Source organism: Lycium ferocissimum, chromosome 5 (genome assembly GCF_029784015.1).
Source record: "Lycium ferocissimum isolate CSIRO_LF1 chromosome 5, AGI_CSIRO_Lferr_CH_V1, whole genome shotgun sequence".
Classification (NCBI taxonomy): domain Eukaryota; kingdom Viridiplantae; phylum Streptophyta; class Magnoliopsida; order Solanales; family Solanaceae; genus Lycium; species Lycium ferocissimum.
The window spans coordinates 10,774,803-10,800,074 of record NC_081346.1 but is presented as its reverse complement, the minus strand read 5'-3'; the positions used below and the strand labels follow the sequence as shown (position 1 = coordinate 10,800,074).

General features: G+C 35.4%; 2 protein-coding genes across 3 annotated transcripts; both read left to right on the top strand.

Moving 5' to 3' along the window:
* Positions 1-9,720: 9,720 nt before the first annotated feature.
* LOC132055955 (plant UBX domain-containing protein 10-like) lies at positions 9,721-13,356 on the top strand. Its single transcript, XM_059447988.1, has 4 exons — positions 9,721-11,247; positions 12,231-12,404; positions 12,492-12,785; positions 13,015-13,356. Exons 1-4 carry the CDS (start codon positions 10,639-10,641, stop codon positions 13,240-13,242), a joined length of 1,305 nt encoding a protein of 434 aa, XP_059303971.1. The 5' UTR covers positions 9,721-10,638; the 3' UTR covers positions 13,243-13,356.
* A 4,659-nt stretch (positions 13,357-18,015) lies between these two features.
* LOC132055953 (cleavage stimulating factor 64) lies at positions 18,016-25,258 on the top strand. 2 transcript variants are annotated; one of them, XM_059447985.1, is made up of 10 exons: positions 18,016-18,261; positions 18,456-18,534; positions 19,461-19,635; positions 20,990-21,023; positions 21,177-21,397; positions 21,739-21,816; positions 22,820-22,855; positions 23,193-23,624; positions 24,119-24,418; positions 24,741-25,258. In XM_059447985.1, exons 1-10 carry the CDS (start codon positions 18,225-18,227, stop codon positions 24,870-24,872), a joined length of 1,524 nt encoding a protein of 507 aa, XP_059303968.1. In that variant the 5' UTR covers positions 18,016-18,224; the 3' UTR covers positions 24,873-25,258. The 2 variants fall into 2 exon arrangements, with proteins under 2 accessions (XP_059303968.1, XP_059303967.1); XM_059447984.1 differs by having other exon boundaries at positions 18,021-18,261; positions 24,735-25,258.
* Positions 25,259-25,272: the final 14 nt, after the last annotated feature.

Sequence of the window (25,272 nt, the reverse complement as noted above, 5' to 3'; positions counted from 1 at the left end):
CATTAGATTCCCCACTCACACTGCCTTGATATTATTATACTTCATTTCTTTATTTAAAAAGTTGTTCAAATTTCATGAGCATTGGTTTATATCTTCTTAGAAATTGTGCATGCAGTAAACTTTATTTACAAAATATATACAAATAGGTTTATTTATTCAAATTAGTTAAGGTATATATATGCATTTAAAAAGCAACTAGTAATTTTTATAGCACTATTATGAAACAGCTATATCAGAATGAAACATGTCTAAACATAGCAAAATGTATAATGAGAAGTCATCTATTTGGCAACTTCAATCAACTTAGAATAGATATTTAATTTTGCACTGTAATATAAATTGATTGTAAGCGTTACTAATCACTTATCTGTTTTTAAGATTACTCATTCCACACTTGCAATTAGCTGTTGCTAGTAGTTAGCTTCAATAGCCTGATAGCGGTAAAAAATGATGTACAGAAATTAAATACATATACAAAACAGTCTATAAGTGTTGGGAATATGAGTTTTTAACCTCTTTGTTTGTTTTTTCAGTTCTTTCTAGGAAGGCCGCCATGAATATAGGAACAAAGAGTTTGATACACTATTAGGCCAAGTTAATGTGTGTATCCAGGGGTGGAGTAGGTTAATTTTGCTTCAAATACTGTACTTTATTTCTTAATAAATTTATTTAATATTCATATTAATCTAGAACCCAATAACGTAAAAGAGTTGGAATTTTACAACGTATAAGTTTCAAATCTTAGTTCCGCTTGTGTATCTAATTATGCTCTTTAAGATCCAACCTTTTGGTCGTAGAAATTAACGGACATCAAAATTTTGTAACATAAGGGCTACTAGAGCTGACGAAAGGACAAATAGAGGCTATTAAGTAATAAGTATGGTCAATTAAGTTTGCTATGAATAAGTACATCTCGCCCCACCCCATATAGTGAGTGAGTTGTTTGGCAGAAAAATAATAGAAACAAATAAAGCGGGCGGCATTAACCCCACCAATAACCATTGGTGTCTAACTTTAAGGGAAGAACCTAAATGTGGTGACCATGTGACCATTTCACTTCTTTTTTTCTATGTAAAGTTGTCTACTATTTTCATCTATCTTTGTCACTTTGACAAAAAAAAATCCCACTAAATAATCACCCGTAGTGACAATTGAACTTGGAATACAAGCAACTTTTAAGGAACATAAGTTCGCCTAGTTCCATTAAAACGACGCTTCCCAGTCTTGTTATACCAAAAGGGATTTGACTTTCTACACGTAACAATTTAAGAAAATAAATAAAAATTCAAAGATCCTTAGCCAAGAGCTTCAGAAAAGCATATCAACAAAAAAGAAGAGTCATTTCGAAATAACATAATTTTGTTCTCCATTTCATTATTTACATAAAAAAGCTTTCGCCGTTAGTCTAGTGGCTCAAAAAATAGCCTTGCCATTAGCCAAATGACAATGATGCATCCCCTAATTAATCTCATTTGGCGAATGGCGAGAGCCAAATGACAAAAATGGCCTTGCCATTAGACAAAAATATATTTCTCTTTCAAAAATAATAGTTTTGTTCAAATATATGCCAATTGATTTGTAGAAACCAAAATGAAATAATTATAATTAAAGCATTCAATTGGAAGACTCAAGTGAGCTATGAAATAGAAAGCAAAATCTATTTTGATCTTTTAATCAATTTACGTATTTATAAATTGAAAATCAAAACCGACCAAATCAACTAAACGCAAAACCACCGTCATGCATTACTTTTTTCGGTAGGGAAAATGACATAGGGTACCTACTTAAGACTCTTTATTACAAAATATATAGATAGTTTTCCTTATTTACAAAACATAACAATATTTTACTAAACATGACGGATTTTCATATATTTTTTTAAAAAAAAATTAAACAAAAAAAATTAATTTTTATAATTTTAATAAATTTTTTTGGCTCAAAGGCTTAAAAAATTACCTCAAATTTTTGTGTGTGAAAGTTGTACGAAAAATGTATGGAATGTGTATGTGTGAGCGAAATCTTTAATACAATTTTCATACACAAAATTGTGAGTGAAAACTTTAAGCTTTGAATATTGAACGAAAGTTGTTACAATGTTGTTGTAGTTGTATTAATTTTACAGAAACCTAATATGAACTTTATATACAAAAAATGTGAATGAAATTCTAAGTCTTGAGCGAGATATAAACATTGCATACCATTCTCATACATAAAATTTTGAGTGCAATGTTTAAGCCTTGATCGAGATATACACATTTCATACGTTTTTCATACACAAAATTTAAGCAAACTTTTTAAGCCTTATGCAAGATATACACATTTCATACACAAAAATTTGAGCGATTATTTTAAGTCTTGAATGTTGTATACAATGTTGTTGTAGTTATATTAATTTTACAGAAATCTAACATGAACTTTATACATGAAAATGTGAGCGAAATTTTTAGCCTTGAGCGAGATACAAATTTCATACCGTTTTCATACACACAATTTTGAGCGAATTTTTTAAGCTTTGAACGAGATATACACATTTCATATATTTTTTATACCGCTTTCATACACTAAACTTTGAGCAAACTTTTTAAGCCTTGAGTGAGATATACACATTTCATACATAAATTTTTGAGCCAAATAAAAAAAAATAATAATATATATATATATATATATATTTTAAAAGCATGTTTTGTATAAGATTTGTAATGTTACGTTTTGTAAATAGAAAACTATCGTCACGTTTCGTAAATATTTCTCGTTAATATGTATAGGGCAATTTGCAGGATTCCCCTTCGCTGGGGGTGGTCTTTAATTTTTACCCCTCAAAATGGTGGTCTTTAAATTTTACTCTTCAGGCAGAATTTCGCTGGGCAAATTTCCAAAATTCTGCCTCGCGATTATTTTTTTTTACCTGAGCTGGGGTTCGAACCCACAATCTTGAGGTGTTAGGCGAGGGGTAAAATTTAAAGACCACCAATTTGAAGAGCAAAAATTAAAGACCACCCCAAATAAAGGGCAATCCACGCAAAAAAAAAAAAAAAAGATATGTATATATACATACTTTATCCTTTTCGGTATCCTCGTAGAGGTAACACAATCGGCCCTTGGGTTGAATCTACCTTAGTAGACCTTCAATTAATATGCATTTTTTTGCACGGATTGCCCTTTTTTTGGGGTGGTCTTTAAATTTTGCCCCTCATATTTGTGGTCTTTAAATTATGCCTCTATATTCTTTGGTCTTTAATTTTTGCTCTTCGCATTGCAACTGCGAGCGTTCACGCGTAAAATGAGGTTCCGAGTTCGAACACCGCTCAAGCATAAATTAAAAAAAATTGTAAGGCAAGGTTTGGGTCGCGTGTATGCCGACCCGCATATACTTGTTAAGGAGTTACCAAATTTATATCGGACCAAAGATACTCATGCCTTAAGGGCGGACTTGGCATAAGTATGACGGTCCTAGAACTTTGGTAATTCTTAATAAAGTTTATCTTAGTGGGGGCATACTTTTAATGGGCAAATTTTTATGCTGAACCCGGCATAAACTTGTGAAGGAATTACCAAAGTTATGTCGGACCCGGCATACTTATGCCAAGTCTGCCCATAAGGCATAAGTATGTCGGGTCCGACATAAGTTTGGTAATTCCTTAACAAGTTTATGCCGGTGGGGGCATAATTTAACGTGGGCAAACTTTTATCCGTACCTGCATAAACTTGTGAAGGAATTACCAAAGTTATGCGGGACTGCCATACTTATGCCAAGTATATCCATACGGTATGCCCCCACCGGCATAAACTTATTAAGGAATTACCAAAAGTTATCTCGATCCGTCATACTTAAGTTAAATAAGATACGGTCCCAAGATAAGTTTGGTAATAATTCAAGTTTACGGCGGTGTATACTTTTATTCCGGGCAAACTTGTATGGTGGGAGCATAGCGAAATTTAAACTCGTAATTCCTTAACTTGCGAATTTTTTAAAAACTTTTGTTGCCGTGTAAACTTTCAGGAAGGAATTACTAAAGGGGTTCGAATACGCCAAGGAACCCATGGGTCCGCATAACTTTGGTAATTCCTTCACAAGCGTAGCCGCGGGAGCATAAAATTTAAAATTTCGAATTTTTTTTAAAAATTTTGTTGTGGGTTCGAAAAAGTTAAAAGAAAACCCCAAAAGAAGGGCAAAAGTTAGAAGTACCCCGAGAACTGCCCATTAATATGAGCTCAAAAGGACTCATTGGGCTTTATAGCAACTCTAAAGCCTTCAGATTAAATTTCTGAACATTCATTTCAAAAGATAGCACCAAATCCCAATCAATTTTTTGTGTGGTGGAATGTCCTTCAAAGGTAGTGTCTTTAATTTTTGTCCCTCAAATTTGAATTCTTTAATTTTTGTCGTTCGCCTAAAATTCATAGGGTTTCGGATTCGAATCTCCACTTAGTCAAATATAGTATTAAAAAAAAAAAAAAATTGAAATTTATCAAAGTTAGGCCTATTTCGAGAAGTTTTAAGGCCTAAAATTCATAGGGTTTCGTAAGGCCTCATTTTGGATAAAAGTTTGCCTTTTAAGGCAAACATCTGCCTGAATAGGCTTAATTTTCTACAAATCTCCGAACTTAGTCAAACCTTGGGGGGTATTAGGGAAGAAAAAAATTAAAGAACAAATTTGAAAAAAAAAAAAACATTTTTTGTGCGGAATGCCCTTCAAAGGCACTAGTCTTTAATTTTTATCTCTCAAATTTGAATTCTTTAATTTTTATAGCAAAACCCACGAAGGTTCAAACCCCTCTAAATATTAACAAAAAAATTGCAAGGCGAAGTTTTTAAGGCTAATAGGCCTAACTTTGAGGCATAGGTTTGCCTTGAGTCCTAATTTTGGGTAAAAGTTTGCCTTAAGGCAAACCCCTGCCTGAATAGGCCTAATTTTGCCCGAATAGGCCTAATTTTTCTACAAGCATCTGCCGTGCGATGTTTTTTTTTTTTTTTTTTTTTTTTTTTTGTTAATTGAGCCAAGATTCAAACCCAGAACTTCGTGATATTAGGCGAAGGATAAAAATTAAAAATCAACAATTTGAGGGACAAAAATTAAAGCAAATGCCTGCAGGCCCAATTCAATCTATTAGCCCGAAGCCCAATTCAGTTGCCCTAACCTCATTATAAAGAGTTCTATCATAATTAATTTTGGAGCTCATTCTAGGCAAAAGGAAATTATAGCTTGTCGTTATCAATTTATGGTTGTAACAAGTAAAGAATCAATTCAATTCTCAATGAAAATGTATTCAATTCTCAATCATGTAATTATGCGAATTCTATCCAAAGCTAAAAGATCATTTCGAGGTCTTCAAACGTATTTGTGGATTGTATGTTATTATTGTAATTTCAACCAACACACAAGTTGAGATTTATAGCCTGTTTGGTCAAGCTTCTAAGAAATCACAAAATATTTTAAAAATCATTGTGGAACGACTTTTTGCAAACAAAATTAGGTGGTAAATATATCAAGCTTTTAGATATGAGCTTGATTGTATTTTTTAAGATTGTTTAGATGGGTCATGCATTGCTGAATCAATACCAGTTAAACAATATATAAGTCGATTTAATCGTTTCTCTTTTACCATTTGGGCGAAGGTATAATTGTGAATAGTGAGCAAATAAGATAGAAGTGATAGATTTTCATGTTTATATAAGCGGATGCGAACACATCTCTTGCGTTTGATTTAAATTTTATATTTATAATTTTTTTAATGATAGCGGTTTCCGGGTCAGCTTGCGCATCTCGACATATAATTGATGATATATTACTAAAAATTGTGTTCGTAGTGAGTTTGTTGCATTGTCAGAAAGTGCTATATTCCATTATACCATTTTAAATTTTTAGACCAAAAGTGAAAATCAAACTGTGCCAAAGTATTGTGAGATAAAATTTACAACTACTAAGACAAAACAATATTTAGTGCCATGTTGGATTAATTTACGCGTCAACTATAGTGTCAAACTCTGATGACGGTTCCAAATAGGGGTGTACATGGACCGGATTGGTTCAGGTTTTTTAAAGACCAAATCAAACCAATTGTATCGGGTTTTTAAATCTATAAACCAAACCAAACCAATAAAAGTCGGGTTTTTCAACTTCGGGTTTTCTCGGTTTTTCGGGTTGCTCAGGTTTTTTGGGTTTTTTCGGGTAAAGTTGTCACGACCCAACAAGAGGGCCATGGCAGGTACCCGGTACTAGCTACCGAGCACCCCTTATCATACTATCTATCACTCAACCTGTGCAATCATAATTCCCAACATACTTGCGGTGAAATGGTCACTAAATATCTTCACAAAACATGCATATGTACATAAGCTCTCGAGGTGTCAAAAGTGATATACAAAAATATATACTAAGGTGATCATGAGATATCTATTACCCACACATATGTATCTACGAGCCTCTAACTGGAATACTGAACATTAGGACGGGACAGGACCCTGCCGTGCCCCAAAATATTGACCCAAAAGAATGTACCGATATGTGGCAACTCCGGAGTAGTGGAGTGCTTCTGCAAAGCTGCTGACAAGGCTCCTAGGGATCTGTACCGTCTCTCCGTCTACCTGTGGGCATGAACACAGCGTCCGCAGGAAGGGACGTCAGTACGAGTAATGTACCGAGTATGTAAGGCATGAACGATAATATGATAAGGGATACAAGTATGAATAATAACAGAATGGAAATATAGAGCATATCGTAAAATAAAAGAGTAACCTGTACATGTGAGTGCCTCTTAGGGCGGATGCCATGCATGCTTAGCTTTTTATTTTGAAAAACATTTCTTGTTCATATATTCAGAAAATATGCCGAGGAACGTCGGCCCGATCCATTTAACCACATGTGTCCCGCGTCCGGGATGATAAGTTACACCAACTGATCAGGTGGTCATGCGTCTATAGCGCCACTCCCTTTTTCCCCATATTCCCCATATACATATACATATACATATACATATATCATATACATATATCATATAGCCAGCATGCAGGAGAGCCCAAGGAAAGTTATGTCTCTATCGGAGTGACGTAAGGTCGGTAACCTCCGATTATATTATGGAATAATCATGGTCTCTTTGTCTCACCTTGAAGGAACAATTATTATAAGGTGAGACTATCAATGAAGAATAACATCAAGAGAAAACATAGAATAGGATCATAAATCTCATAAGGCATCGATTCATATACTTTGGAATCGTCAAAAATAGTCATCATCTATGAATAAAATTGAGAAATCAAGAAATAGCTCAACATTCTTATATCGTCATTGAAATTGTATACTTGGAACCTTTAAACACGGAATCATCATCATCATAATCATTGTAGGAAAACATTCTCATCTTTGACATCATCATTATGATTGTGAAAACAGGTTCATCGTTGTTATCATAAAAGCTCACGGAGCCCTAAATCTCTGATCTAGAAAATACGAACATTTTGAAAAAAATTTATGAATTATTAGGAAAGGAATTATGCCTTGGAGTCATAAACATCTAACTTTTAAAAACAAGGAAGATATGGAAACATTTATAAAGTCATAACATCGAAATCATGCCTTTGAAAGAAAGGGACGAGCCTTAACATACCTGCTCGACCTCCTATTGGCTACGTTTATCCTCCCGAGCTCGTAAATCTACATTCGAGAGAATTCACACTAATGTTAGTCTCCTTATCACACACTTATCCTAAGTTTCAATTTAAACTATTTTATATTCTGTCGAAAATCGGGCAGCATCTCCCCTGTTTATGTGCCTAGCCCGAATTCTTAGTTCAACAACCAACCAACAACAACAACAACAATACCAACATCAATAACATCATTTCCAACCCCAAAGTATTCCATAAAACAGCCCACACGTTGTTTTCCAACTTCCATAACTAACCAACTTACTATACAATTATTTAACCATTCTATCTTCGCGAATAAACCGGTATTAATGTAATTAGAAGGAGATTCATACCTTATTCTCGTTGAAATAGCAATATCTCCAATACCCACTTTGAATCCACGCTAGAATCGACCACACAACAATGTTTAGAATCACGACCACGCGCTATCCGAACCTAAACTAATACTCCGTCGCTTAAGAATCACTCAATTTTATGATAGGCTCGCCTCCGTCATCTGTTTTCTAGGTTTTTCTGGAAAAATCTGAGCAGAATCTAGTGAAAAAAGGGGTTTTTACCCTTTATATAGGGGTCAAATTCGGGTCGGGTCAGCTGAACTTGTAGCACGTGTTTCTGGTTTGTTAGCTGAACTTGTAACGTCCATAATTTTCTACTTCGATGTCCTGTCAACGAGAGGTTTATTGCGTTAGAAACTAGACTCGACGAACTTCATTTTAGGCTTTTGAAACACTTAAAAACTTCTAATATACTAGGAGATATACCTCTCCAAAGTTGACTAAAAATTCTGTCAACCTTTTTTTTTCTCTAAATTTTTCGACAAATTTATTTTCTTCGATTTGCTTGGTCCCGGAACCTTTAGGCATTTTCTTGACTCTTGTTAAGAGTATTCATTAACCTTATAAGAGTTCCATGGCCTCTCCGAGCTTACTTTAGTTTACTTACGACGCAAACGACGCGAAAAATTTTTGAGGTGTAACAAAAGTCTTCATACAAAGCATATAACTTTTACTTCAAATATTCTTTTAGTCCTAGTAAGATACAACTATTTAATTAATATATTTATTAAGGAAATAACACAAAATGTGAGATGAGAGATGACATTGTGCTAAAATATTCAACAAAAAAAGTTAATGAAATTGCATAAAATAAAATGATCATAATCTAAAAGTACTAAGTCATACTACAATAAATACGGTTAATTTATAAAGCATATAGAAAATGATCATAATCTAAAAATCTTAAGTCATGCTAAAATAAGTACGACTAATAAGTATTAATTACATGACTAGATATTAAAGAAAAAAATAAAATTAAATAATGTATTTTCACTTTTTAAACTAATATAAAACTAAAGAATAAATAAACATTATTGTCATTCTAGTGTTAGATATGAATTACTTTTGTTAGCATTAGTATTGATTTGATTTTTGTTGAGTTTTATTTGAGTTACTAATATCATGGGCTATAAAACTTATTGGATTATTCAAAATTCTAATTTCAAGCTTGAAATAATATGTTAAAAGATAAAAAATATGAAAAAGTTAAAGAAACATTTATAAATTACATTATAAATAAATATTTTTATGTATAAAATATGTTTGAAATTTTATAAATATAATGTCAGGTTGGTTTGATTCGATTTGACTTTTTTCAGTTAAAACCAAACCAAATTAATAGTGTTTAGGTTTTTTTTTTAAAAACCAAACCAAATCAAATTAAATCATTAATTGGGTTTTTTCTTAATTTGCTTTGAATTATCGATATGATGCGATTTGCCGGTTTACTTGTTGTACACCTCTAGTTCCAAATATATGGTTCTCGCTGCTTCTAGTAATGCTTCCTAATATTCCATGCGTCACATTGACTGATGTAGAAGCCCATCTTGATACACAGTCCACACGCAATCCAAAACAAAATAATGCAATATCAATAGCTACGTGTCAGACCCTATTTCCTTTTCGATGTTTTATTTTATTCACTTATCTTCTACTAACTCACTTATGTACTTCTTTTTCCTATTTTCTGCAAAGAACCTTGATACTTTATTCAACTTTAAGATATTTGTAATTTTGTATGCATAGTCCATGGACAGCTTTAGCTAATAACATTAGTCAATCTAAACTTTGGCAGATCATTTTTTTTACTCCTTTTGAACACTTCGTTCCTCGAGTCCAACTTTCCACCAGCCTATAGTTCAAGTAAAGTGTAATACTAGTATGAGTGCCTTACCTATCCTCACCATAAAGGAAGAATATATGTGTTATATTTCTAGTGCTCTTGGTAAATAACAACACTTTTTGGTAACCATCTTAATAGATAAGCTAAAGATCAAAGGAGTTTAAAAAAATGTTATAGTCTTGCTTTAATCGTTTTCTAGTTGTGGTTGTTGATCGAGAAAGGAGTATAGTGAACTACTTTGGAAACGAATCTTGATATGGAGACAAATAAAATGCCATATTCTTTTACTTAAGTATTATTTAATTTCTCTGGAGGCATTATCTTCCATATCAACAGCCTCAAACATAGCAAATTAACTCTATAAATCCACTCTGCTGTGATAAATGATCTAGTGCCTGTGACAAAAGATTGCACTAGATCTATTCTCAGTACAATTTATCCTTCTTGAACTATGTAGAAGAAGACAAAGGTGAAAAATCCTGAGAAAATATTCCCAGAATTACTTTTGTTAAAGTCTGATAAAAGCAAGAATTTTTCAACAGTGATTATGGCCAGCTGATTTTGACCAACACCAAGAAATTATATCTCCCTTAATTTGATTCCTTCTTTTCCTTTTTCAATTTAACTATCTAGTGTCAAAATTTACTGACCACTAAAGTCTAAAGGTCCTCCCTTTGATTCCTTGGATTCCCCTTAAACCATACAGCTTCATTTCACACTTACAAGACTCACTCTTCCCAGTTAAGTTTCAAGATTCGACCTTTTCATAAACATAAGGGCACAACACAACACAACACTGTTCTTGAGCAGTGATGTCTTCTTCAAGTGGAAGAGCAACAGGGCAATCCTACAATGGTATTGTAAGAAGAATGGTGAGTCTTCCTCGTAACATTATGGGTGGATTTTCAAGAGTAATGGATCAAGGAATGGACCTAATGGGAATTGGAGGAAGAAGAAATCAGCAACACCAATTGCCACACCCAAATTCCCCTTACCAACACCCTTATGAATTCCCTTTTCAAGATCCATTTGATTTCCCTCCACAAAATTACCCACATGACCCTTCAATGGTCCAAGAAGAATGGGCATTTTTAACCACTTTTGAGCAGCAATATGGCACTGAACATCCATTTTTCTATGCCTGTAAATTCATGGATGCACTAAAGATAGCTAAGGATGAGCACAAGTTCTTGTTTGTGTACTTTCACTCTCCACAGCACCCTTTTACACCTTCTTTCTGCAGTGAGACATTGTGTTGTGACCTTGTGGTACAGTTTCTTGATGCAAATTATGTTTGTTGGGGTGCACTTGCTGATAGAGGGGAGGGTTTGCAGATGGCGACAACTTTAAAGGCTTCAAGTTTTCCTTTTTGTGCCCTTGTGGCTCCTGCTCCTGGAGATAGCATAGCTGTGCTGCAACAGGTTACTTGGAGTTTATTGTTTGTCACTTTAGTCTATTTCTTATTGCATTGTCCACCATTTTATACAGCCAGTCGTGTTCTTGAATTTGGAATGAAAAGAGGAGTAATGCTTCCTAGTACAAGACAAAGAATAAGACCACTTAAATCAGAATAGCATTCACAGCAATGTTCTAACATAGAGTAGAATCCAACATAAAAGAGATATGTTGTGTCAAACCTTATAAATAAATTATAAAAGGAGACACATCTCCTAGAAGGGGCCGTTGGCGCAACAGTAAGAGTTGTTGTCGTGAGGTCACAGGTTCAAGTCGTTGAAACTACGTGGTAAGGCTGTTCAAAAAAAAAAAAAAAAAACTACCTGGTAAGGTTGAGTATAATAGACCCTGATATGGTCCAACCATTCCAGGAACCCCGTGCATAGCGGGAGCTTAACATATCAGGCTGCCCTTTAGACACGGATCCAAAAAATATTAAGAACAAAAGTTCTTAAGATATCCATATAGTACTGCATTTCAAATTAGAATTCAGGGAAAGCACCTAACATATTGTAAAAAGCAAAACCTACTGCCAGACTCTCTTCATAATGTATTGATTCTGAATAACTACAACATACCCAGTGTATTCCCACAAGTGGGGTCTGGGGAGGTGGTGTGTACGCACCCTTACCCTTACCTTGAGAAGGCAGAGAAAGGGAAAGTGAAAGACTGTAGTGAAGAAACCATATAAAAATAATGAAGGAAAGAACAGTACCAACAACAAATAGTATGACTACCGAAGCAAAGAAAACAACATCCAATAGTGAAACCGAAGAATAAGATAGTAGGAGAGTATTGATTCTGAATAGTGAATAAGAATTATCCTGTATGTAACATGACTTAGCATTGAACTAAACTACTGGTACTCAGTTTGGTGAACAATTTTTATGAAGTAGGTGAATGTTTAGATGGTCCTTATGTAGTCATTAATTTTACTTCTATTGAATAGTTGGAGGGTCCAGTCTCCCCAGCTGAATTAGTGGAGATATTACAAAGAACAATGGAAGAACAAGGATTGGCTTTTGGCAGTGGAAGGGCCAGAGAGCAGGAAAAGTTAAGGGCGGATCGCCGACTAAGGGAAGAACAAGATGTAGCTTTCATTGCATCTCTTCAGATTGATGAGGTCCATTCTGTTTATTTTATACTTGCTCTATATTTCGTCTTATCAAGAGAAAGCTGGAGATCCAACCAAATTCCTTGATTTTTTCAGGAGAAAGAGAAACTCAAGAACATAATGCCCTCACATCGGAATTCAAAACCAGAACATGTCCCAAATAAATCAAATCAAGAGAAACCTAAACAAAATCCAACTATCCAAACCAGCAAGCAAAAAGAAGCTACTTCTGCCAGAGTAACTATGCAAAACCCTTCACTATCCCAACCTAGCAAGAGAAAAGAATCTATCTTTGCCAAAGCAACTATGCAAGATCCTACACAATCCCATTCTAGTAAGAAGGAGGAGCCTTCCATTGCAAGTTCAGGAAAAAATGCTCCAGTGACTCAGGTAATTGCACAGTATTATATTTCTTGGTGTCTCATATCAGTTTTAAGTCATATATATTGACCGCATAGATTACACAATCAGGTCAATTAAGAGGTAATTGTAAGTATCACTATTTATGAATAAGCATGATTGGTAACTTAGAATAAATGGCAAGTAACATGTTAAATTACACTGTCAGTGTATATATCTTAAATCCGTGGCATGTTGATATGTAATGTACCATGAGCAGATTGCAATTCGATTTCCTAATGGTGAGAGGAGGGAGCAGAGCTTCTCATCAATAGACAAGATTCAAGCAATTTTTCGGTATATCGATTCGCTAGGGTTGCCTGGAGTTGAAAATTACAGATTGATATCAAACTTTCCAAGGAAAGTCTATGGTGTGGATCAAATGGGAGTGACACTCAAAGATGCAGGCCTTCATCCTAAAGCAAGCCTCTTCCTGGAGCTTCTTTGAAGTTAGAATGTTACTCGTTGTAGCATGAACATATTTCGTATCATACTCTGTACCAAAGCGTGTACGACTCTTTCTACGCGCAGATTATATATTATGATTAGTACGTTTTTACTATCTTTGGACTAGATAATTCTCATGTAATTTACAAGAACGATGATTAGAGCAACAGGTGATGGTGTTGCCTTCTGAAGTCAGATATGAGGGGTCACATGACATTTAAAGTCAGGGCGGATGCACCGTTGCAACACCAGTTCATCTCATCCAAGCATGTCCGACGCGGAACATAAATTTATGTACAAAATTTTATTAAAATTGCAACAAATAATAAGTTTGAACCCATAACCGCTAATTACTATAGTGAATTCAATTCTAAGAAATTTAAAGGTTAACCCATAAAACTTTTTTTTTTGGTCCGACATAAAACGTTTCTATTTGTGCTCCATAGCCATTTATTGCAAAACAACAAAAATTAAATGGTGGAAATTTGGAGTGAAATCATTAGTTAGAAAACTTTCATCTTTCTTTCTATTCTTGAGAACCATTATCGCTTAATTGCTGCTACTTAGTAAGGCCAGGATTGCTTTACTTGCAAATCAAGTTACCAACTTTTCCTTTATTTCAAAACTTTCTAAAACTTGAACAATATTGGAAATATGACTTATTCCTATTTCTAGACAAACTAGCTAGGTTTCTCAAGTTACCATATTGTTTCCTTTATTTGCAGAATATTCCGAAACCTGGACAATGTAGGAAAACGTGGGATTCCTATTTCTACACAAACCGGGCTTTCCTCAAAGTCTATAAAAGCTTTACACTGCTTCAAGAACTGACCACCACACTCTTTTGTTCATTGACGTGAATTTTGCACTTTGTAATTCGCAATTTCCTTTGTTTTATCGTCTAACAAAAACTAAAGATGGAGAATCTACAAACCGCCTTTGAGTTCAAAGTTGAGTACTCATTCAAAGTTTGGACAGACGATTTTATCCTTCCGAAGACGATCAACTTGAAGAGCACTAATTGTACTAGTCCGTTATTCATAATCGAACTTCGAGTTCAAGAATTTCTTCAATATCTGCCAAAGGGTGGGGATTCCATAGTGGAGGAACCTCGAGGTCCATATACCGTGAAATCTTTCTATTTGCCGAGTAATGTTTTGATTCATGACGATGTTGCTGATGATAGCATTGGCGAAATACTAAGCTCAATTGGTGTGCCCTCAATGCTTCCCATCATCCGAGGAGTCTCTTCCTTTGCTCAGACCATGATGTCCCTACCTGCCAATTTCGGCCGCCCTCTGCTACCTATTGTTCTTGGCATTGCGGTTACTAGTTGGGATCCCAGAGACGTGGCAATCGCGCACGAGAGAAAATTTGACCTGAGACAGGAGATTGAGGAGGAGGAGAAGGAGATACAGGGTTTGTCTTGCTCCGTTTTTAGGTTTAAGGTATAGTGTTAAAGCCTAGTATGTAGCGGATGGAGAAGAAAGACTTCATTCTTGATTATTTTTTGGTTTCAACCAATTTTATGTAGAGTGCAAGGCAAATATGATATTTTTTATATATCTGGATGTAATGCGCAGTGTTACCTATTTCAATTCGGGCTTGCTATTTCTAGTTCATCTTTTCGATCAAAAGTTCGTATCAAATATTTAAAGATGCATAAGTTACCTGATTTATTTCATGCAATCTCAATTACTTTGGTTGTGATGATGTTACATCTTTGTAAAAGATAGACCATTAACTATAGACAAAATATGTTAACTATATATGAATCCAACAACGGAAATACTATTATTTTCTTCAATAGAGAGGTAATAAAAGATGCAGCCCTTTATCCTATAGTAGAGCTGTTAAAACGGGCTGGCCCAACCCACGCGAACTTTGAAATTTGGCGGGCCAAGCCGGGCTGGCTCACCATTTTAGTGGGCCTTAAAAGAGCAAGCCCAATCTATTACTACGTGTGCTGCGGGCCTTGCCGGGCCAACCCACCTTTTAAAAAAAATATTTTTCATAATTCTTTAATTGAAATTCTAATTTAAAAATGCTAACATAAATATTTACAAGACAATATTGCATGGTGTTACTACTTGCTAATCAAGTCTCAAATCCACAATAAAATGATTTTAATAATGCTTATTAAGTTTGGTTTCAAGTAAAAATTTGATTGTATGACTTCAGTATGAAATCTCTACCATCATATGCAAATATTTTGGATACAACTGAACAAGAAAATGATCTTGTAGGCCAAACGTTTAGTGAAAGTGAAACTGAATAACTTTTGACATTGTTAACACTTAGCATATTATCAATAACTGATATCACTCCAATCAAATAGAGATATTAATAGCAAACTAAACAGTTAGTGAGTAGCAATACAACAAGCTAAATAGGAATATTAACCTAGCGTTGTTCTAATGGATCTCAATAATATGCAAAAGAAAAGACAATATTCCATCCATTTAAAGTAAAATAAACTTCTCAAAGAAATTTCTACAACACTTACGACGTATCCAACACCAACACATCTAAATCTGCTTGTGACAAGATTATCTTAACATCTTCACTTTCTTTATATTTTAAATTTTTTTTGTTAGGCCCACGGGCCAGCCCAACCCACACACGCTCAAGTCCACGAGCCCCGGGTTAAAAAACCTCGTTCTTAAATGGGCTCCAAAAATCCAAGCCCAACCCTATCAAATCATAGGTTGGGTTGGGTCAGCCCACGGGCCTTAGCCCATATCGATGGCTCTATCCCAAAGCAAGCCTCTTTGAAATTATAGTTACTCGTTGTAGCATGAAATATGTCATGTCATATTCTTTACCAAAGCGTAGAGGATTGTTACTCGGGCAAATTATTACTGCTATGTAGTATGATTTAGTACGTTTTTTATCGTTTGGACAACGTGTATTGACATGGTTGAGGTGCTGGGAAATATAGTGTACGTTTAATGTTGTTTCACATCCTGGAGAATTGAGATGAAATGATTTTTACATAAATGGTTAAATTTGTAATGGTGTGTAATTTTTAATTTTTATTGTTATGAAGTAATTTTTTCGTCAAAGCATGAGCGATCAACTTTCATAGTTTCTCTTTGGTTACAATTTTTCATTTCTTATTCAATTGCTACATGGATTACCAAAAGCATTAGGATAAAATGAAGCGGCACATTTGGGGCAATATTATGAAATTTTTCATATTTATATATATTACGAGAGACGAGTTCAGCCACAAAATGAACATTGGTTTATTTGTCATAAACTCAAATTTTTGTAATTGAGATTCAAACTTATGTCATATATTTTTATCAGGTGATAAGAGAATAATTATAATATTAACCAACAGAGTAAGACGTCGAAGTTTCAAATTACATCAAACTATAGATATTAGTAATAACATTTATATTTTCAACTTGCCAATATAGGGATGGATCTTACACATATGCTTTCGTTTGTACATACAAATATAGAATAAGGGTTATTGGCGGTAGGAAGTAGAAGTAGAATTAGTAGTAGGGGAATAGAAAATAGAAGAATAAAAAGAAATTAAAAACTCGAAATCAGGGAGAAGAGTCAAATTTGCGCCCCCCCCCCCCCCTCTTTTTTTTTTAAAAAAAAGAGTCAAAAAAACTCTATACTATCGAAAATAGTTCAAATATATACTTCGTTACGCTATCGGTTTAATTAAGACCCTGCTGTTATATTATGCCACAAATATACCCCTAATTTAAACAGAAAAACCCGTGCCAACTCAAGAATAAAAAGACCTATCTCCAACATTTTATGCATTACCTTACCAAATTCCAAAACAAATTAAAGAATTCACACCCCTGAACCGAAAGCCGCCTAAACCGAGAGGAATTCATGCCCCTAAACCAAGACGAATTCATCAGTCAAATAATTCTCTCAGTTTCTCTCTTAACATTCTACTTTGGAAGAACTTCAAAAGGTGTTATAAATTGTCATTATTGGCATTTTTTTTTTTTGGTAGTAAGTATATTAGGAGTAGTAAGAAGAAGCTTTCCGAAGCTTGTATTGTATTTTTTGGGTATGAGTATGGTTCTTTTAATTGGATATCGAGTTATGGATTGAATTTTAATTAATTAGGGTATAGTTTAAAATAGGCTAATAAAATGATGACACGTGTCTCTCCGTTAAAATGAGGAAAATAGTTTTTTTTGTGCGGATTGCCCTTCAAAAGCACTGGTCTTTAATTTTTGCCCCTCAAATTTGAAATTTTTAGTTTTTGCCCTTTGCCTAAAAACTCATGGGTTTTGGGGTCGAACCCCCGCTCAGACAAAAAAAAAAAAAGTTGCAAAGAGTTTGCAGGCAAACTATGATTGATAGCTTGCAAAACTATGCCTGAGGCTTAACTTTGGCTTGCAAAACTCTATCGTTTGCGGTAGAGATTTGCATTCAAAACTATGCTCGCGCCTAATTTTGCTACAAAACTCTGCCTTGCGATTTTTTTTTTTTACTAAGCCGGGATTCCAAACCTCGTGATATTAGGCGAACGGCAAAAATTAAAGACCATCAATTTATTGGCGATAAAAATTAAAGACCACCCCAAAATAAGGGCATTCCCGCGAATTCGCTTGAAAATATAAGATCACCCCAAAACGAAGATATTTGAACCCAAAGTATAACAAAGGATATATATATTCAGCAAATCTGGTCCTTTTCCGTTTATTTTATTATTATTATTATATATAAGAACAAGAATGACATTCTAATTACTAGTAATTACCAACCCCCAACGAAAATTAGGAGTAGTAAGTAAATTAATGGGCTGCCATGATCCGATCCGCCTGACCCGTTTCCGTTTCTACATTATTTTTTTTCCGTCGTCAGTTGGTCGACCTGGGTCAATGCTTAATCCCAATTTGAAAAGGAAAGGAGAAAGGAGTGAATGAGCGGGACATGCCCATGAATGAATTATAAGATGAATCTTATAATTCATTGGAGCTTCACCTTCTGATTATTATGGCCACTTCTGATTCTCAGCGTCGCTGCGTCTTTGGTTAGCATCTTTTATCTCTCAATTCTAATGTAATTGTTTCTTGCAAGTTGAAAGATTGAATCTTTAACTCATTGGGCTTTCTGGGGTTTGGTAATTCGATCCAATTTATGTTGCTTCTCTATGTATATGTGTGTATTAGTAGTGCTAGTAAGATATTAGTAGGTAATTTGGATTTATTTTTGTGGATGATGTAGTTGGGAATATACCATATGATGCTACTGAGGAACAACTAATTCAAATCTGTGAGGAAGTTGGACCTGTTGTTTCCTTCAGGTCAGTTCTTCACCTTCTCCCCTTATTTTAACTCACAAATACTTTTATCTTTTCTTTGTTTTATAATTTACTTAGTTGAAGCTGCTGATTTGGTTTTCCGTAGCAGGACATAGAAGAGTTTGTCCTATTTCAAGTGCACTAACAAAGCTAGTATATGTAACAAAGGGAAGATAGTAAAAATATATATATACTCTTTTAACCTTTACATCACAAATTTGGTGTTTCATAATGCTGATTATCACATCCCTGTAGATGTTAGATTGTTCATTGAGGATTTGAGGTGACTAATGGATAGAGTGAACTTGACAGCTAGAAAACCTAACATCATTTAGGGTGTGTTTGGTATGAAGGAAAATGTTTTCTTGGAAAACAAGTGGGTTTCTTACTTATTTTCTAGTGTTTGGTGAGTAAGCAAGAAAAATATTATCCCAACTGCATTTATATGTAATCTAGCAAAACACTATGGGGTGGGGAGTGGGGATTTGGGGGGTGGGATGGTCAAGGGGCGGGGGTTGGGGGTGTTGGGTGGGTGGGGAGGAGACAATGAACTTGGAATGTCACTTATGGAACTTATTTTCCCTACTTCCATTAGGGAAGTCATTTTCCTCATTTTTAAGTAACTTGTTTTCCTAGAGAAAATGTTTTCCAATTTTTTTTTTTTTACCTACCAAACATGGGAAAATTGGAAAACATTAATGTTTTCTTCCATACCAAACACACCCTTAGTATAAAAATGAATGCTTGAATCTTTTACTGCAACTGGTTTAATAGTCAAGAATTTTAAAGTTCTGTTTAGAGGGCATTATGTGGAGGATAAGGAGACTCTTTTTCATCTGATAGGAGATAATTTCATCGCCCTTCTTCTTTCTTGCTTGGATGAGTATGCCTAGCATTTCTCATCCTTTTTTCTCTGTTTTTCCCCTCAGATTAGTGATTGATAGAGAAACTGGGAAACCAAAAGGTTATGGATTCTGCGAATACAAGGATGAAGAGACTGCCTTGAGTGCTCGTCGCAACCTTCAGGGGTACGAGATAAATGGTCGGCAGCTAAGAGTTGATTTTGCTGAAAATGATAAGAATTCTGACAGAAATCGTGAACAGGTAAGATATTTAGACATCATTAGCCATTTTTCTTATATGTAGGTCCTTATCAAAAATTACTTTACTGTGTTTCTTCCACTAGCTGTTCTCTTAATTTCTTGTCGCTGGATTGAACAGCCGTTTTCCTGCTTATTTGAGCTGCATGTCTCAACCAAAATATCCACACACACACACACACACACACACATATATATATATATATATATCAAAAGTTATTGGTTTTATACTACTCAATGAATGGTTATTTCAACATAGTCATGATTGTGCTGGTGGAATTATCGAATGATTAAATTTCATACAAGGTGGTATTGGCATTACATTAGGTTCTGTCGGAGATGAACTTCTTCTTTCAACATTTACGCCACTGGATTTCACCCTGGTTAAAGACTATTAAAGTTGATATTTTATGCTTTAACGTTCTAGCTACCTAATCCACATATCACGGGATGCGCGTGCTCTTACCACTAGACCAATGCCCCGGGGTGCTGCCCGAAACACTATTGGTCAGTGTTAATCTTTTCCCCATGGATAAGTACTGCTTTTCCACATAGCCAACTACTTCTCATATCTTCCATGGCTCCTTGCCACATATCAGATGCTTTATGTTTTGCCGCCAAATGTAGCAGGAACTGTCCTGTTTGCACCCCAAATCACAGTTAACTACTGAATAATTTCAACCCGGTTAACTGGATAATGAAGGTTCTTGCTCATGTTAATGTGTAAACTTGAGAGTCAAGGCCAGCAATCTACAACATTCAATTTTTCATTTTTTTTTTTTTTTAATCAAAAAGGTGCAGTTTTACCACTTCTACACTAAACTTATGTGCGAATCCTTTAACAAGTTATCTTCATCTACATTTTTGGACCTGCTTTCATTTATATACATCAAAACTTCAGCTGTTACCTTAACAGTCATGCCCAAACGGAATACAGTTCCTTAATTAGGATGAAAGGAGCACTTCTTAATATACCCTTCTTGATGAAGATGGTGGAAGCATAAATATTCTGAGAGAACTTCATGTGTGAAGTGTTATCATTTTTTTCTGGACATCAATTTTTCCGACTTAAGCAATTTTACTTTATTGAACCCCACCTAGTGAGGAAAACAGACTTAGAGCTTGTTTGGATGGGAAGCTAAGCCAAACGGGCCAACTTATTTTTTTGGGCTTATTTTAAGCACAAAATGGCTTATAAGCTGGCTAGCCAAACACTCAAAAAAGCTGAAAACAGCTTATAAGCTGTTTTCAGCAACTTATAAGCTAAGCCAAACGGGCTCTTATACTCTTGAGATACTTCTTTTTCTCTCATTTTTAATAAAATCTATTCAATTGACCATGTTTGTCTTTTCTGACAGGGTCGCGGTGGACCTGGCATGGTCGCGAATGCTGGTATGTTTCAATTTCACTTCTGCTTTTCACCCTTTCTTTTCCAATAGGCAAAAGAGAGGGGGGCATGAGATTCATATCAGCAGTAGCAATTGTTTCTTTCATTTTTCCTTTAGAATATTAGAATCTAACTTTTTCTATGGTAATGTCTATCAGATCCCAAAAAGCACATGGGGGGACCAGCTGTCCCTGTGGATTCTGCACTTCAGCAACCATTAGGCATGTCGGTAGCTATGACTGCTGCAGCCGTTATGTCAGGAGCTCTTGGAGCTGCTCAGAGTGGCAGCTCATTCGGTCAGGCTGGAGTAGATCCTTTAACACTACATATTTCCAAATTGTCTAGGAGCCAACTGAATGATGTTATGTCTGAGTTTAAGGTCAGCATGTTGATTAAATCCTTCTCCCATTTATGATATATCTAGTTCTTGAATATTGCTGCAAAATTATAATATGAAACAAACTTGGAATATCAAAAAAAAAAAAAAAAAAAAAACACACACACACACACAAAAATTTTGAGTAGCTTTCAAAGATGTTCTGCTAAGTTATGCTAGAAGTAACCGAAACAATACAAACTCCTCATATGGCCGGAGGTATAAGAATTAACTAGCCAAATGGTCTTATCCTGGCAGGCTATTTCCTTTATTTACAGTGTCAATCAATGTATGTGATCCTCATGGATAACTGCTTGACATGATTATTGTAATTTTGATGACAGGCAATGTGTACACAAAACAAGGAACAGACACGCCAACTGCTGCTAGCAATTCCAAATTTGTCAAAAGCTCTTTTTCAGGTATTGACGTATGGTAGATGCTTAATGTATTTGCACGTTTCTGCTGTTGTCAGCTTTTTTGCTATTGCTGACTACTCAATAATAAAAACAATCATCTATTTTTCATAGTTGGTGACCCCTTAGATGTCAATATAGCTTCTGTGCTTATGTTATCCATTAGTGCAGCATGGCCAAGCAGCTACTTAAGCCTTCTGAAACTGCATTTACGGTGTTTTGTCCTTGGCTGCTTCTTTCATCAGTAATTGAAAGTCACAATTCAAAACTTTTTGCTTGATTAGGGCAAATGAATCTGTCTACTGATGTAATCACATGGTTTGCCAATGTGCATAAGAGTTGGGACTACCTTATCAAAAAAAGAAAAGAGTTGTAAGAGTTGGGACTACGGAAGAAAGTTAATAGATTGGAGCCCTTAAAAATATCTTCTTCAGTATCCCTCTGAACAAGGGCCCACTTGATCAAACACTATCCCTCTGAACAAGGGCCCATTTGGACAGAATTTACAATCATTATCTATAAATTTGTTAGAGGAGTGACATCAAACATATGATTTTAATTGATCTGAATTTCAATTTTTATCATCCTAAGATGCAGAGTAGAAAGCCATATTCAGGACATGCATTTTCTGTATAATTTCACTATAGTAAGTGTGATAAAGAAAAGAAGATATCTACATTTTTCTTACAGGTAACGTATTGAATAAATAACAATTGAAGATACTGCTGCTATGATTTTTTTGTACTGTGGATAAGCTCGCAGTATCATCACAACCATGACATTTACTTTTCCCTGAGCACCTGTACTGTATGCTTATTGTTTTGGATGTTTTCCTGCATTGCAAATTGCATAGCCGTTTTTATTTTCTGGAGTGCTGAGCATGCTTTATTCAACATGAAGGGGATCGTATTACTAGTTCTTAGCTTCAGAATAGCAGTGTTACTTCTTTTTACATTGCATGATTATTATAATCACATGCTTACAAGTTTGTATTTGTTTGCCAATGCAGGCACAACTAATACTAGGAATGGTAACCCAACCAATGGTTCGTTCACTGGCTCAGCATTCTCTCTCTCTCTCTCGCGCTTTCTCTCTCTCTATATATAAGCTGTCAAGTTGTGTCTATTCAAAATTCCTATTGCTTTCCTTTACTTTGTTGTTCTTTTGAGTTTGATTTCTATCATTTTGGTACCAGGTTAAGGATTGTTTCTATAATCCTTGCCTAGAATTTATTTGAAAATCAGCACACACACACACGCGCACATATATATAGTCTTTTCTTCCTTTTTTGGGGGACATTCTACTGCTGCTGCTTTTTTTTTTTTTTTTTTTGAGGCATCAGTTTGTCAAGGAGCAACACCTAATATCTTTGAAATGTGCAGTTGCAGACGCCAAATATTCGACAAGCTGCTGCTCCTCAGCTGCAGCCATTGTTGCTAGATAGTCAGCGAAGTCAACAACAAGCAACTCAGTCTCTTCCTGGGTTACCCCCACTTCCCCCAAATTTGCTCCCTCAGGCACGGCCTCAGGTTCAACTGGCGCAACCAGGGCAGAACCAAGTTTTGCATAGTCAGTTTCCCTCGCCTTCTAGAATCCTTCCACCAATGCAACCCCAGGTCAATGTGTCAGTTAACCCACCAATTCAGGTGGGAACTTCCTCTGCTATAAAGCAGCAAATGCAGCCGCCTTTCTTACAACAAGCTGGGCCTGTTGCGTCTACGAGTTTTACATATAATAATCAGCTGGGGACAACAAATACAAGCTATCATCCTCCTCCGTCAATGCGTCCCCCATTATTGGAACAAGGTTTTCAGGTGCCTGTCTTTCTTTACTGTTAGTCTATTACTGCAAATACAAGAACAGCAATGGCGAAATATAAAATCTATGGAAGCATTAGTTTGAAAGTTGTGAAAATGAATTGATAAGGTCAATATAACTTACTATGGATGATTGTCATGCTTGACTGGTTGAGTAAGTAATTATCCAATGAATAAATTTACCTTAGGATTTAGGAAGGAAGAGAGCTTAAATATTGGGTTCTCTTAATGGGTGAAACGAGAAGATAACTAGCATCTTATGCAGAAGGTCGCTTTATCTTTGATAATACAAGCTCTGCTCCTCACCCCTTTCTGCTTGATGAAAATTTACTTGATATGACTCCCAAACACAATGAAAATAGGACGTCCTTAGGATAGTTACTATATGGAACAGTATGTGGAGACTTACTTTTAGTGATGTTTGTACTTATGTCACTTCCAAAGGGACATCAATCTGATCATGTACAATTTTTTTTTTTTTCGGTTAACAGGGAAACCCTTCTGCCGTTTCTGGTGTCTTGGATAATATGAATAAAGACTCTCGACGACCACAGGCTCCTAATAATTCATCTTTGATTACCAGACCAGCTTACCCTTCAGGTTTGCCTGAGGAGAAGAGAGGGGCATCTAATAATCTAGATCTTCTGAGTCGGCCATCAAAACAGGCAAGGCTAAATGATGGAATAAGTTATGCCCTGCCTGTTGCAAGTGTATCTACGTCCCTGCCAGGACCCTCGACTCAAGTTTCAGTTGCAGCGGAAGTGTCAAACCCTGATAAACAAGCTAGTCAGGTAATTTTAGAGTGGTGCTGTGTCTTTTTATCAATTGAAGAAACTTAAGACAGATCAATTGCAAATGAAAAGTGAATTTAAATGCTTCTACTCCCATTTGTTTTCTTGTTTGATATATTGATCTGAATTGCCTAACTAGTACTTCCGGTGCAGTCTGGTACAATCCTGGATGTGAATATATTAAATGCCTTTGTTTAATTATTTTTTCATAGAAGCAACTGATTGTTTAGATTTGGTACTATATTTAGAATCATGCAGGATGTAGTTATAATATGGTGGTTTAGTTATATGAAGACATGTTTTTGTTTTTCAACAGGTGCAGCTTCCCTCGGACGTAGAGTCTGCCTTGCTGCAACAAGTACTGAGTCTCACTCCTGAACAGTTAAGTTCACTGCCACCAGATCAGCAGCAGCAGGTCATTCAGCTCCAACAGATGCTTCGGCAGCCAACATAGCCGAACTTTAATACGCGAAGAGGACCTCAGAGCTCAGATACGCCTGCAAGCTTAGCCTCTTTGCCCCTCTGAAATATTTGTGCAGAAGGGCATGTTGTGTCTTGGATCAATTTCCATATTGTAAAGTGATTGATTTCAGAAGGATCTAGCATAGGATTATAAAGGCACTAGAGTGTAACATTCATGTAACGGTTATGAGCAAGTTGTTTACAATATAAATGAAAGAAAGAGGGAAGAATTTTGTGGCTCCAGTTGTACTCTAGCATTAGATATTTAAAGAGACATCTTCTTCATTTTCTATTTGCCCCAACTATGTTTCTGCTACAAGCTCTTTGCTTAGTTGCTTAGTTTTTTGTTAATGGAATTCTGTCTCAGTTTTGCGCTTCTATTGCGATATCAA

Excerpts from the sequence above, each read along its gene's own strand:
- LOC132055955 (XM_059447988.1), top strand. The coding sequence starts at position 10,639 with ATGTCTTCTTCAAGTGGAAGAGCAACAGGGCAATCCTACAATGGTATT. Across the intron at positions 12,405-12,491 it reads CATCTCTTCAGATTGATGAG|GAGAAAGAGAAACTCAAGAA; the intron begins GTCCATTCTGTT and ends TGATTTTTTCAG. Across the intron at positions 12,786-13,014 it reads AAAATGCTCCAGTGACTCAG|ATTGCAATTCGATTTCCTAA; the intron begins GTAATTGCACAG and ends TACCATGAGCAG.
- LOC132055953 (XM_059447984.1), top strand. The coding sequence starts at position 18,225 with ATGGCCACTTCTGATTCTCAGCGTCGCTGCGTCTTTG. Across the intron at positions 22,856-23,192 it reads GAATGGTAACCCAACCAATG|TTGCAGACGCCAAATATTCG; the intron begins GTTCGTTCACTG and ends TGAAATGTGCAG. Across the intron at positions 23,625-24,118 it reads TATTGGAACAAGGTTTTCAG|GGAAACCCTTCTGCCGTTTC; the intron begins GTGCCTGTCTTT and ends TTCGGTTAACAG.